The following is a 15,292-nucleotide window of genomic DNA, read 5'->3' as shown; positions in this document are numbered from 1 at the left end:
GAAAATGTCAGTGAAGATGTTGCCTGTTATCCATGGCTTCTGGTTGGGATATGTACGTACACTCACTGTGGGGATGTGGACATCGTCGATGCACTTATTGATGAAGCCGGTGACTAAGGTGGTATACTCCTCAATGCCATTGGATGAATCCAGGAACATATCTGTGCTAGCAAAACAGTCCTGTAGCACAGCATCCGCATCATCTGACCACTTCATTATTGAGCGAGTAACTGGTACTTTCTGCTTTAGTTTTTGCTTGCAAGCAGGAATCAGGAGGATAGAATGATGTTCATTTGGAGGGTGAGGGAAAGCTTTGTATGCATCTCTATGTGTGGAGTAAAGGAGGTCTAGATTCTTTTCCCTCTGGTTGCACATTTAACATGCTGGTAGAAATGAGTTAAAGCAGATTTAAGTTTGCCTGCATTAAAGTCCCTAGCTACTAGGAGCGCCGCTTCTGGATGAGCATTTTCTTGTTTGCTTATGGCCTTATACAGCTCGTTGAGTGCAGTCTTAGTGCCAGCATTGGTTTGTGGTGGTAAATAGACAACTACAAATAGTATAGATGACAACTCTCTTGGTAGATAGTGTGGTCTACAGCTTATCATGAGGTATTCTACCTCAGGTGAGCAATGCCTTGAGCAATATTATTGACAAATTGACACCCCCGCCCCTCGTTTACCAAACGTAGCTGCTCTGTCCTGCCGATGCACTGAGAAGCCAGCCAGCTCTATTTTATCCATGCTGTCCTTCAGCCACGTCTTGGTGAAACATAAGCTATTACAGTTTTTAATGTACCGTTGTTAGGATAGTCTTAATCGTAGATCGTCCAGTTTGTTTTCCGACTATTGCACGTTGGCCAATAATACGGACAGTGCGTTACTGTCTATTAGAGAGAGACTTGTCAGTGGAGGGGTACATGATGAGCTGGTGGCACTTGGAGACATGAAACAGAATAACTTAATTTCTATGCTTCTCTAATGTTGGTATTGAACTTCATACTGTACGTATCAAAAAACTACAATCACATTATATGACTGTACTGCTTAACCCTATAGTATACTGTATTAAACAACTACTGTACAATCACATTATATGACTGTACTGCTTAACCCTATAGTATACTGTATTGAACAACTACTGTACAATCACATTATATGACTGTACTGCTTAACCCTATAGTATACTGTATTAAACAACTACTGTACAATCACATTATATGACTGTGCTTAGCCCTGTAGTATACCGTACTATACACTGGGTGGTTCGAGCCCTGAATGCTGTTTGGCTGAAAGCCGTGGTATATGAGACCGTAAACCTCGGGTATGAGACAACTTTTATTTTTACTGTTGTAATTACATTTCTAACCAGTTTATAATAGCAATAAGGTACCTCGTAGTTTGAGGTATATGGCTAAGGGCTGTATCCAGGCACACCGCGTTGTGTCGTGCATAAGAACAGCCCTTAGCCAGGGTATATTAGCCATATAACACACCCCCTTGGGACTTTTTTAAAATTAATACTGTACAACCACATTATATGACTGACTTGCTTAACCCTATACTATAGCGTATTAAACAACCACTGTACAATCACATTATATGACTGTACTGCTCAAAGAGATTCACAGAGATTGGTATTTATTTGGTTGGTCTTGTGCTCATGTATGATAATACATGAGCACTTGTATGGTAATATGATGATTATAACATGTATGATAATAAATCAAACATAATAGTATGTTGATTACTCATCCCAACTGGTCACACACTTAGAATATGTGGACAACTACAAATACCCACGTTCTGGTTAGACTGTAAACTCTCCTTCCAGACTCACATTAAACATCTCCAATCCAAAATTACATCTAGAATCGGCTTCCTATTTCACAACAAAGCATCCTTCACTCATGCTGCCAAACATACCCTCGTAAAACTGACCATCCTACCGATCCTCGACTTCGGCGATGTCATTTACAAAACAGCCTCCAACACTCTACTCAACAAATTGGATGCAGTCTATCACAGTGCCATCCGTTTTGTCACCAAATCCCCATATACTACCCACCACTGCGACCTGTACGCTCTCGTTGGCTGGCCCTCGCTTCATACTCGTTGCCAAACTCACTGGCTCCAGATCATCTATAAGTCTCTGCTAGGTAAAGCCCTGCCTTATCTCAGCTCACTGGTCACCATAGCAGCACCCACCCGTAGCATGCGCTCCAGCAAGTATATCTTACTGGTCACTTCCAAAGCCAATTCTTCCTTTGGCCGCCTCTCCTTCCAGTTCTCTGCTGCCAATGACTGGAACGAAATGCAAAAATCACTAAAGCTGGAGACTCTTACCTCTCTCACTAGCTTTAAGCACCAGCTGTCAGAGCAGCTCACAGATCTCTCCACCTGTACATAGCTCATCTGTAAATTAGCCCATCCAATCTACCTCATCCCCATACTGTATTTATTTATTAATCTTGCTCCTTTGCACCCCAGTATCTCTATTTGCACATCTTCTGCATATTCTACCATTCCAGTGTTTAATTGCTATATTGTAATTACTTTGCCACCATGGCCTATTTATTGCCTTACCTCTCTTATCCTACCTCATTTGCACATGCTGTATATATATTTTTCTACTGTATTATTGATTGTATGTTTGTATGGAAACCATTTGTTTGATGCATTTGATACCATTTCACCTATTCCGCCACAGCCATTACCACAAGCCCGTCTTCCCCAATTGAGGTGCCACCAACCTCCTGTGTTTAAAATATATTTTATACACTCCTGAGTGGCGCAGCTGTCTAAGGCACTGCATCACAGTGCTTGAAGTGTCCCTATAGACCTGGGTTAAATCCCAGGCTGGGTCATAACCTGCTGTGACAGAGAGTCCCATAGGGCGGCACACAATTGGCCCAGGGTCATCTGGGTTAGAAAAGGGCTTGGCCTGGGGGGCTTTATTTGGCTCTTTGCACTCTAGCAACTCCTTGTGGTGGGCTGGGCAACTGCAGGCTGACCTCACTTGTCAGTTGAATGGCATTTCCTCTGACATTGGTGCAGTTTGCTTTTGGATTAAGCGGGCAGGTTTTAAGGAGGCAATTAGCAATTATCTGGTGGGTCATATTTTTCTTGACTTGACCTTACCTCTCCCAAGCCTGTTGGGGAGTTGCAGCGATGAGACAAGGTCGCAATTGGATGTCACAAAAAAAGTGTGTAAAGTAGGCAATTAGCTTACTCTCAATTTCACTGAGACAAAATATATGCCATTTAGCAGTCGGTTTTATCCAAAACAACTTACAAGTGCATACATTTCACGTATGGCTGGTTGCAGAAATTGAACCCACTACTCTGACATTACAAGCACTATGCTCTACCAACTGAGCTACAGAGGAACACAGGAGATGTAATCAACAAAATGTGTCCTTCTCTCTTACTGCCTGTTCCTATTAGTGCAAACAAATGAACTATCTTATGTAGTTGACACGTCTTCTCAAACCAGTTATACAATGGCTATGAGGAGGACAGAAAAGTATGTCCTTATTTAAAAGCCTTTCACTGAGGACTAATCGATGAGCCAGAGGTGCGTGATTAAATGGTTATTTCAAGATCAAAGTCTAAACATTGTTCATCAACTCTTGGGGCTAAATGAATTAATTGCATTAAAAAGTAATACACCAACAGATTGCACTTGCCAACTGTTGAATCAGTCATTAATTAGATGCATGTATAGAGAAGAGAACACTCAGCTCCAAACAAATACTGATGTCACAAAGTGCTTGTTGATCCCATTTACACATGATAATGCAAATTTGTCAGTAAGTGTGGATGATTCAAGAGGACACCTTAGCCCTGTGCTATTTACAATGAAACACGGGTTCTCATCCCTTATTGATGAAATATCTCATATTAAAAATTGTCATTTGAATTTGTCCTTATCGCCTTATTGATGTTTCTAGGGGCTTGCACAGGAGCAGATGGAAAATGTACTTTCTGTGTGCCGTCCGTCAGTCTGATGTGAGATTTGTTTAGCTAGCTGAGCTGAAGCCCACAGGGGGAGTGTGTTTGTAGAACAGGGTCTTCTTCCCCTGCTGTGGCTTTTAGGCACTTACAGCAAGCATTCATTTAAACCTCCACCCACTTGCGTTTTCATGAAAAATAACCACAGCTGTGGTTTGCTCCTCGCTCTCACTGTTGAAATGAAGTACTTAATGCTATTTGTTTGCTTGATTGGTTCAGTTGTGCTGCTCAGCAAGCCTGTCACACTGTCGTTTGGGCAAATAGGCATGTGGAGTGTTCTCTCCATAGTAAAGAATAATGCACTATATGAAAATACACTCTTACTATTACTTAACTTATGTTCTGTAAAGGAAGAGCATTTTGCATTTCCTTCTATTGTAAAGTGATTCACATAGAACTAAACTGTCCCCCTGTAGACAACTGAGAGGAAATGGGGAGGCTATGCTCAATGTGTAAATAGATAGATGAGCCATTCACTTTAAGTAGCATGCACATGATGAAAGCATCATCTCTTTTCACAGCGTCTCTTCTCTCTATGTGTTAACTAAAGCACCATGTTCATCTGCAGCCAACAAGACCAAATAATGTCCATATGGCATTCTTTTTTTACCAATATAAACAATAGCATGTTACATAGTTACAACAAGCTTCCATATATGGAAAGTAACATAAAGTCAAGCCAAGCACTCGTAATGTCACAAGCCAAATCTTCCCCCTAACGGAAAATAAATACGTTGTGCCATTTTAAACTGATTCCCGCTGGACATAATAAATAACATGTTGAATCAGAAAACATTCTGCTTGTTTTGAGTCCAACAACAGTTCAGGAAAAGGCCCTTTGAGAATGTTCACCTCAAAGGGTGATTGGCAGCTGTCCACAGAACATGGCTGGAATGCACTCTGTGGTTCTCTGTGGTTCAGAGGTCATAAGTGCTTAGGGCAACCGTGGGATAGGGGGATGGATGGTGGGATGGAGGGATAGAGAGATGGGGCAATAAGAGGATGGGTAAAGGGGGTTGATCTGGGGTCTGTGAAGGTCACATGCTTCGTGGGATGAGGGGATGGGGTGAGTGGAGGGTTTGGTCTCAATTAAGGGGGTGTCTAAACTTCAAGGTCACTTGGTCTGTGGGATGGGGTGTTGGGGGACAGTGGAATGGGGGGATGGAGGGGACGGATAGAGGCATGGAATAGGAGAAGGAGGGAAGAGGGTACAGGGTTTGTCTCAATTAGCGAGGTCCCATAGTTAAGGTCGAAGTCATATTGTTCATGGGCTGGAGGAATGGCATAATAGAGGGGATGGAGAGATGGGGTGGACGAGGGGGTTGGTCTCAATTAGAGGGGTCTCATCTCAGGATTAAGGATTAAGGTCAGGGTCACATGGTCTCGTTAGCCCTGCAGGGTGTTAGGGGGGTGCGGTTGGTAGTCTCGGTGTGAGCGTTTGTCCCGCTAGACAGCAAGGACGTAGAGACTTTGTCTTGGGCCTGCTGGTTGTGGATTATCCTTTGGTGGTACAACGGACCCCCCCCTGAGCAACAGAACATCCCTCACGGACGCTCTGAATGGCTTACTGACGAAACAGTAGAGGAAGAAGTTGACTGCAGTGTTGAGCATGGCCAGCATGTTAGACAGGTCATAGGCAAGGTGGACCCGCCAGTCCTTGTGGACCGAGGACACGTATAGATGATAGATGACCACTATAGTCCTGGGGGCCCAAAGGATGGCGAACGCGGAGGTAATGGCGAGCAGCATGGCGGTGCTCTTACCCAGGCGCCGCTGCGGAGCCAACCGGGCCCCGCTACCACCACGCTGCTCCTGGCATGGGACCTGTCTCTGCCGCGCCTGCAGCCGGTGAATGATCAGCAAGTTCAGAACCAGGAAGATGCTACACGGCAGGAAGTAGATTATCATCACGTGTGTCCATATGAGGGCAGAGTCCAGGGAGGTGGGCGGGCGGGCAACGCGCCACATGTCAGACCACCAGAAGAATGGTATGCCTGACAACAGCGCCAGGGAAAAGACGACGGTGATAATCCGCCACGCTCGTGCCGGGTAGCTGATCTGGCGGTGGAGGAGCGGATGGCACAGTGCCACGTAGCGGTCCACGGTTAGGGGTACGGTGGCCCAGATAGAGGCGTGGTTGGCAGCAAACTCTGCCATGCTAACCGAGCGCAGGAGGAGGGTGGGGACCTAGAATACAATTAAACACAAAAATGTCATTTTATGTGAGAAGTCAGGACAAAGAGAAAGGAAATTCACAATAACAGCAAAACGATAACGTTGATCTACTGTACTTTAAACAACATGTAGGCAGGTCGATTAGAATTCAAACTTTCTCCCAAAACAGATCACGACACCTTTATCGTCCATTCATTACAACAAACAATAAAATGTTGTCCTTTGCTCATTTCTCAACCTAATTGTGCCCACTTTTTTTCAGTGCACTGTCAGGGTTTTGAGCTAGCAATCCTTTAGCTATACGTCCACCTCCTTAACCACTGGACTACTGTACCTACTTCACGGTGGAACACAGCTGTTTCTAGCAGAAAGCCCACGAAGATAATGAAGAGCTGGGAGAGGATGTCAGAGCCTGTCAGAGCCAGCAGGTACACATGCATAGCCTTCTTAGTACGGGCTGCCAGCCGGGATAGAGCCACTGCAGTCAGTATGTTTACTGATAGATTGAAGGGGGAGGAAGTGGAGAGAGGCAGGGAGGGAGTGGGGAAGCAGAGAGAGGGAGGAGGGAGAGAGGGAAGGCAGAGAGAGGGTGGGGGTTAGAGAGAGGGCAGGGTGGAGAAGGAGAGGGGGAAGAGGGAGAGAGGGGAGGGAGAGTGAGTAAGAGAGCGATAGAGAGAGAACATTTATTTAAACACCATATGAAGTCCATTATACACTACATGACCAAAAGTATGTGGACACCTGCTTATCAAACATCTCCTTCCAAAATCATGGGCATTAATATAATTAATCCCGAAGGTGTTCGATGGGGTTGAGGTCAGGGCTCTGTGCAGGCCAGTCAAGTTCTTCCACACTGATTTCGACAAACCATTCCTGTGTAGACGGCGCTTTGTGCATGACCACATTGTCATGCTGAAACAGGAAAGGGCCTCCAAACTGTTGACACAAAGTCGGAAGCACAGAATCGTCTTATTGTATGCTGAAGCATTAAGATTTCCCTTGACTGAAACTAAGAGGCCTACACCGAAACATGAAAAACAGCCCCTGTCCAATGGCGGCAAGCTTTACACCACTCCAGCCAACTGGCATTGCACATGGTGATCTTAGTGTTGTGTGCGGCTGCTTGACCATGGAAACCCATTTCATGGAGCTCCCTACAAACAGTTATTGTGCTGACGTTGCTTCCAGAGGCAGTTTGGAACTCGGTAGTGAGTGTTGCATCCAAGGACAAATGATTTTTACGCACAATGCGCTTCAACACTCGACGGTCCAGTTCTGTGAGCTTATGTGGTCTGTCACTTCGCGGCTGAGCCAGTGCTGCTCCTAGACATTTCCACTTAAAAATAACACCATTTGCAGTTGACCGGGGCAGCTCTAGCAGGTCAGAATTTTGACAAACAGACTTGTTGGAAAGGTGGCATCCTATGACGGTGCCACGTTGAAAGTCACTGAGCTCTTCAGTAAGGCCATTTTACTGCCGATGTTTGTCTATGGAGATTGCATGGCTGTGTGCTCAATATTATACACCTGTAAGCAATGGGTGTGGCTGAAATAGCCGAATCTACTCATTTCAAGGGGTGTCCACAAATATTTATACATATAGTCTACTTGGCTCATGAGGTATTACCGGAAGATATTCTATGGAGGAGGGAGATATTTGTTCTCAGGAAGCAGATAGTATTTCCAAGAGTCCCTTTTTTATAGCCTGGCTGCAGTGTCTGTGTATATGTGTCTGTGTCTGTGTATGTGTATGTGTGTGTTTTTCCAGTAGTGTGACATACAGTAGCTGCATAGATTTCAGCTGTATTTATATGTAATCAGCTATCATTGTCTGGGTTTCTTTTCGCCGACTTGTCAATAGCACAATATTCCCACTAAAAACAATTGGTGCACATCTGTCTTCAGCCCTCCGCTCCAACCCACAGACCTCTCAATCCCCACTGGGAGTAATTAGTTCACTGTGCCAAAAGGTCAGCTGGAGGATTCAGAGTGAGGGAATGCAGGCGGCTGATCTCAGATGAGCCCTCTAGTCTCCTGCTTCCCCTCCCTCCCTACAACCATCCCTGCCTATGTTGGATCAATAGCACAATATTCCCACTAAAAACAATTGGTGCACATCTGTCTTCAGCCCTCCGCTCCAACCCACAGACCTCTCAAACCCCACTGGGAGTAATTAGTTCACTGTGCCAAAAGGTCAGCTGGAGGATTCAGAGTGAGGGAATGCAGGCGGCTGATCTCAGATGAGCCCTCTAGTCTCCTGCTTCCCCTCCCTCCCTACAACCATCCCTGCCTATGTTCGATCAATAGCACATCACTGTGATCAGCACGTCTGCCAATGTTGTAGCCCCACAACAACACTGACAACACAGTTTACTTGAACTGAACACAATCCATTAATGTGACTGTTGTTTTGTCTTGTTGCTCAGGAACGTTGGAGTGTTCATTTTGGAGACTGCATGTGTGTGTGTACTGTATGCGTGCATGTACCTGGTACTCCCACACAGAGGAGGGAGCTATAATAGATGACAGGGAAGAAGCCCAGGACACATGTAGACCTCTGCAGATCCCCATCTCCTTGTTTCAGGCCCTGCTCTGAAGAGCTGGGCACTGTGATGTTGGGCCAATCAAACATGACCTTGGTCGTTCTCCTGGAAGAGAGAGGGAAAGATTTGAAGGGAGGGTGGGAAATGGGAAGAGAAGGAGGAAGGGAGATGGAGAGACAAAGAGATGGAGGGAGGGAGATATAACTATAACTATAAAATAACCATAAAACTATAACTAAAAAATAACTATAAAATGACACTGAACAAAAATATAAATGCAACATGCAACAATTTCTACAATTTTACTGAGTCACATATAAGGAAATCAATCAACTGAAATGAATTCATTAGGCCATAATCTATGGATTTCACATGACTGGGAATACAGATATGCATCTGCAAAGTTGCAGGATATTGGCGGGAACTGCAAAACTCTGTCGTACACGTTGATCTAGAGCATTCCAAACATGCTCAATGGGTGGTGACATGTATGGTGAGTATGCAGGCCATGGAAGAACTGGGACATTTTCAGCTTCCAGGAATTGTGTACAGATCCTAGTGACATGGGGCTGTGCATTATAATGCTTAAATATGAGGTGATTGCGCGGATGAATGGCCTCAAGACAATAGGCCTCAGGATCTCGTCATGGTATCTCTATGCATTCCAATTGCCATCAATACAATTGATTTGTGGTTGTTGTCTGTAGTTTATGACTGCCATACTATAATCCCACCATGGGGCACTCTGTTCACAACGTTGACATCAGCAAACCGCTCGCCCACATGACACCATACACACTGCCTGCCATCTGCCCGGTACAGTTGAAAACGGGATTCATCCGTGAAGATCACACTCAGTATACAGTACCAGTCAAAGGTTTGGACACACCTACTCATTCAAGGGTTTTTCTTCATTGTAGAATAATGGAGTTGATGTCTTCCCTATCATTCTCCGATGTAGAAAATAGTAATAAATTAAGAAAAACCCTTGAATGAGTAGGTGTTTCCAAACTTTTTATTGGTACTGCATATACATATATATAAACTCATCAGACGTCTTGATACGTCATCAGAAGTGCTCACTGAATTTGAGGGCTTTGAGGGCTTGAGTCGCATGTGCCGAATACAACAGGTATTCGGCACTGTGAAATGCTTACTTACGAGCCCCTAACCAACAATGCAGTTAAATATATATATATATATATATATATATATATATATATATATATATATAAACACAGTGGGGCAAAAAAGTATTTAGTCAGCCACCAATTGTGCAAGTTCTCCCACTTAAAAAATTAGATAGGCCTGTAATTTTCATCATAGGTACACTTCAACTATGACAGACAAAATGAGAAAAATAAATCCAGAAAATCACATTGTAGGATTTTTAATGAATTTATTTGCAAATTATGGTGGAAAATAAGTATTTGGTCACCTACAAACAAGCAAGATTTCTGGCTCTCACAGACCTGTAACTTCTTCTTTAAGAGGCTCCTCTGTCCTCCACTCATTACCTGTATTAATGGAACCTGTTTGAACTTCTTATCAGTATAAAAGACACCTGTCCACAACCTCAAACAGTCACACTCCAAAGTCCACTATGGCCAAGACCAAAGAGCTGTCAAAGGACACCAGAAATAAAATTGTAGACCTGCACCAGGCTGGGAAGACTGAATCTGCAATAGGTAAGCAGCTTGGTTTGAAGAAATCAACTGTGGGAGCAATTATTAGGAAATGGAAGACATACAAGACCACTGATAATCTCCCTCGATCTGGGGCTCCACGCAAGATCTCACCCCGTGGGGTCAAAATGATCATAAGAACGGTGAGCAAAAATCCCAGAACCACACGGGAGGACCTAGTGAATGACCTGCAGAGAGCTGGGACCAAAGTAACAAAGCCTACCATCAGAAACACACTACGCCGCCAGGGACTCAAATCCTGCAGTGCCAGACGTGTCCCCCTGCTTAAGCCAGTACATGTCCAGGCCCGTCTGAAGTTTGCTAGAGAGCATTTGGATGATCCAGAAGAAGATTGGGAGAATGTCATATGGTCAGATGAAACCAAAATATAACTTTTTGGTAAAAACTCAACTCGTCGTGTTTGGAGGACAAAGAATGCTGAGTTGCATCCAAAGAACACCATACCTACTGTGAAGCATGGGGGTGGAAACATCATACTTTGGGGCTGTTTTTCTGCAAAGGGACCAGGACGACTGATCCGTGTAAAGGAAAGAATGAATGGGGCCATGTATCGTGAGATTTTGAATGAAAACCTCCTTCCATCAGCAAGGGCATTGAAGATGAAACGTGGCCGGGTCTTTCAGCATGACAATGATCCCAAACACACCGCCCGGGCAATGAAGGAGTGGCTTCGTAAGAAGCATTTCAAGGTCCTGGAGTGGCCTAGCCAGTCTCCAGATCTCAACCCCATGGAAAATCTTTGGAGGGAGTTGAAAGTCCGTGTTGCCCAGCAACAGCCCCAAAACATCACTGCTCTAGAGGAGATCTGTATGGAGGAATGGGCTAAAATACCAGCAACAGTGTGTGAAAACCTTGTGAAGACTTACAGAAAACGTTTGACCTCTGTCATTGCAAACAAAGGGTATATAACAAAGTATTGAGAAAAACTTTTGTTATTGACCAAATACTTATTTTCCACCATAATTTGCTAATAAATTCATTAAAAATCCTACAATGTGATTTTCTGGAAAGAAAATTCTCATTTTGTCTGTCATAGTTGAAGTGTACCTATGATGAAAATGACAGGCCTCTCTCATATTTTTAAGTGGGAGAACTTGCACAATTGGTGGCTGACTAAATACTTATTTGCCTCACTGTAACATGTCATAACACAACAGATTAGATAAACTGGAACAACCCTCACTGATGGTTGCACAAAATGAGCTGTGCGAAGAAAAAAAACTAAATATTCTAATAGAGGAAAGAAAGTTTTTTTTAACTGCAAAAAAGCATTGAAGGTTTCAGTGTTCTTTGAATCATTATGGTTCCACATAGAAAAATCACCCTTCCAAAACAACCCTTAAAGGAACCCTCTTTTCTTAGTGTGTTTACAATGCTATGGGCTCTGGTCAAAAGTATAGGTTGCTGTTTGGGATGCTCATCTTAGGACAAGCTCTGAGAAAAATTACAGTGATGAGAGAAACACATTTCTCTACTTCGTCTCTAGTATGATAGAGTGACAATGACTAAACCAGCTAGCAGTCGCGAGTCAACAAACCTGCTATCCTCTCTGTAATACAACATTGTCTATAAGAGGTAGAATTATCCACAGAAAAGTATTCCACTATATACAAATCCAAGTCCAGCCATTGATATTGGTTTTAATTCAAATCCTCAATGTCAATGGAAAGTGCAGACACAAAAAGATGCCTGCATATGGATTTTTATTATTCACACTATTTTTCAGACTACTACTCCCTTATTACAAGAGGCAGCTGTGAATGTTTAGATTCCTGGAAGGACATTCTTTTTTTTAGCAAGATGTTCTTTATTACAGTAGTCAGCATATATAGTCAACGATAAGACTGTAAGCCTGAGACATTCTGTACCAAGTTATTGTCTACTTACTATAAGGTTAGTAGTCAATGTACAGCCTGAGACATTGAACATTGGGACAGTCCTTCTTGTGCTAGGTCAAAGTCATGGTCCTCCAACTGTAAGGTTTCCCCCAGTGGATTCAGGATCCTTGGCAGAAATGATGTGTCCCAGAGAGGCTACACATGCTGAGGGTGGGATTGGACTGTGGATTACTGGCTTGCTGCTCTGTCTCCACTGAGAATGACTGTCACCACCTTAATTGGTGTTAGAGCAACGACACCATACTGCTCTTCAGCAGCAGTCTGTAAAGCCTACACCACCATTAAAGTCTTGCTACCCAGGGGAAATATAGTCCTATTGTATAGATCTGATATACTCATAGACAATCTCCGTTCCCACCAGGCTGGTTTGCCAGCAAAGTATCAGCCTGAGCCGAGACAAAGGTCTCTGTGGAAATCTATGTGCAAATGAGGAAAACACCTCATTCAAGACAACCAAATTAATAGCCACTACCCAACCCATGCAGCGTCTCATATGCAAATGCCTGTAGTGTATGGGACTATATTCAGGCACTATTATAATAAAGGAAAGGGCTGCCCTGGGGTTCAGCTCCATCCAGATGAACAGTGGGGGAGTGGAGTGCCTGTGAGTGGAGCAGAGGTAGCCTGGTCCCAGCGACCCATGCCATCGATGATTATATACAGTGGGGCAAAAAAGTATTTAGTCAGCCACCAATTGTGCAAGTTCTCCCACTTAAAAAGATGAGAGAGGCCTGTAATTTACATCATATGTACACTTCAACTATGACAGACAAAATGAGAAAAGAAATCCAGAAAATCACATTGTAGGATTTTTAATGAATTTATTTGCAAATTATGGTGGAAAATAAGTATTTGGTCAATAACAAAAGTTTATCTCAATACTTTGTTATATACCCTTTGTTGGCAATGACAGAGGTCAAACGTTTTCTGTAAGTCTTCACACACTGTTGCTGGTATTTTGGCCCATTCCTCCATGCAGATCTCCTCTAGAGCAGTGATGTTTTGGGGTTGTTGCTGGGCAACATGGACTTTCCACTCCCTCCAAAGATTTTCTATGGGGTTGAGATCTGGAGACTGGCTAGGCCACTCCAGGACCTTGAAATGCGTCTTACGAAGCCACTCCTTTGTTGCCCAGCCACGTTTGATCTTCAATGCCCTTGCTGATGGATGGAGGTTTTCATTCAAAATCTCACGATACATGGCCCCATTCATTCTTTCCTTTACACGGATCAGTCGTCCTGGTCCCTTTGCAAAAATCATCCCCAAAGTATGATTTTTTCCACCCCCATGCTTCACAGTAGGTATGGTGTTCTTTGGATGCAACTCAGCATTCTTTGTCCTCCAAACACGACGAGTTGAGTTTTTACCAAAAAGTTATATTTTGGTTTCATCTGACCATATGACATTCTCCCAATCTTCTTCTGGATCATCCAAATGCTCTCTAGCAAACCTCAGACGGGCCTGGACATGTACTGGCTTAAGCAGGGGGACAAGTCTGGCACTGCAGGATTTGAGTCCCTGGCGGCGTAGTGTGTTACTGATGGTAGGCTTTGTTACTTTGGTCCCAGCTCTCTGCAGGTCATTCACTAGGTCCCCCCATGTGGTTCTGGGATTTTTGCTCACCGTTCTTGTGATCATTTTGACCCCACGGGGTGAGATCTTGCGTGGAGCTCCAGATCGAGGGAGATTATCAGTGGTCTTGTATGTCTTCCATTTCCTAATAATTGCTCCCACAGTTGATTTCTTCAAACCAAGCTGCTTACCTATTGCAGATTCAGTCTTCCCAGCCTGGTGCAGGTCTACAATTTTGTTTCTGGTGTCCTTTGACAGCTCTTTGGTCTTGGCCATAGTGCAGTTTGGAGTGTGACTGTTTGAGGTTGTGGACAGGTGTCTTTTATACTGATAACAAGTTCAAACAGGTGCCATTAATACAGGTAATAAGTGGAGGATAGAGGAGCCTCTTAAAGAAGAATTTACAGGTCTGTGAGAGCCAGAAATCTTTGCTTGTTTGTAGGTGACCAAATACTTATTTTCCACCATAATTTGCAAATAAATTAATTAAAAATCCTACAATGTGACTTTCAGGATATTGTTTCTCATTTTGTATGCCATAGTTGAAGTGTACCTATGACGAAAATTACAGGCCTCTCTCATATTTTTTAAGTGGGAGAACTTGCACAATTGGTGGCTGACTAAATAATGTTTTGCCCCACTGTAGGAGTTGGCAAGACAACACAGAGCAAATTCTCCAGTGTCCATATGGGTCCACACTTTTGAGTGTTAAATTAACACTGTGCTTAGTGCGGATGCTGTTACACTTAGTCAGTTACGGAACTAACACTTATGTTTTATGAATAACACCTTGTCATGATGTTGCCCTCTTTGGGTATAGCAAGCCCCATCCCCCTCTCCCTGCCTCCCCCTCTCTTCCTTCATCTAGGCTGCTGTGGTCAGAGAGAGGTCGTAAATTCCTGAGGAGAAGACCCTGCCACATGGTCACACAGTATAAGAGGCAGAGTACATTTTCCTAGAGAACAAAGGAATTTCTTCTACCTCACAGAACATGAGGTACGAACAAATGTTATGTTCCGGAGAAAGTATAAAAGATCGGTGAAGAGTCCAGCTACGAACTGGTCCGTTTGTTACGACTTGGGGTAGCTCATGGGAGACGGTGTGGCCACATTACGATAACGCTGTTTACATAATAGCCTCAGATATGAGGTTTACATCTAATTGTTGTATAAGATGAATGAGTGAGTATGATACTGTTTACACCATTTTACAATGTGAGTTTGGACTGTTTAATGAAGGAAAACTCAAAAAGGGAATTGGAGTTAACTAAATCAGAGCCCAGTTAGGGTCAGGCATCCTGGGACAGCCTTTTTCTGCAATTCCGAATAAAACCCAACTTTGAGAAATTATCACTAGAACATGTTTCTCTCAATCACGGGAGTACAAAG

At 43.6% G+C, this 15,292-nt stretch overlaps 1 protein-coding gene across 1 annotated transcript; it reads right to left on the bottom strand.

Annotated features, from left to right (window-relative positions):
- Positions 1 to 1,196: 1,196 nt before the first annotated feature.
- Positions 1,197 to 8,817, bottom strand: gpr142 (G protein-coupled receptor 142). The gene is given in 4 exon segments (XM_029641822.2): positions 1,197 to 5,533; positions 5,535 to 6,197; positions 6,524 to 6,681; positions 8,673 to 8,817. Coding segments are annotated over 4 exon segments (1,116 nt in total). The 3' UTR covers positions 1,197 to 5,383.
- Between the last annotated feature and the right edge of the window lie 6,475 nt (positions 8,818 to 15,292).

Source organism: Oncorhynchus nerka, linkage group LG28, assembly GCF_034236695.1.
Source record: "Oncorhynchus nerka isolate Pitt River linkage group LG28, Oner_Uvic_2.0, whole genome shotgun sequence".
In the NCBI taxonomy this organism is placed as follows: Eukaryota; Metazoa; Chordata; class Actinopteri; order Salmoniformes; family Salmonidae; genus Oncorhynchus; species Oncorhynchus nerka.
This window is presented reverse-complemented; position numbering and strand designations above follow the sequence as displayed.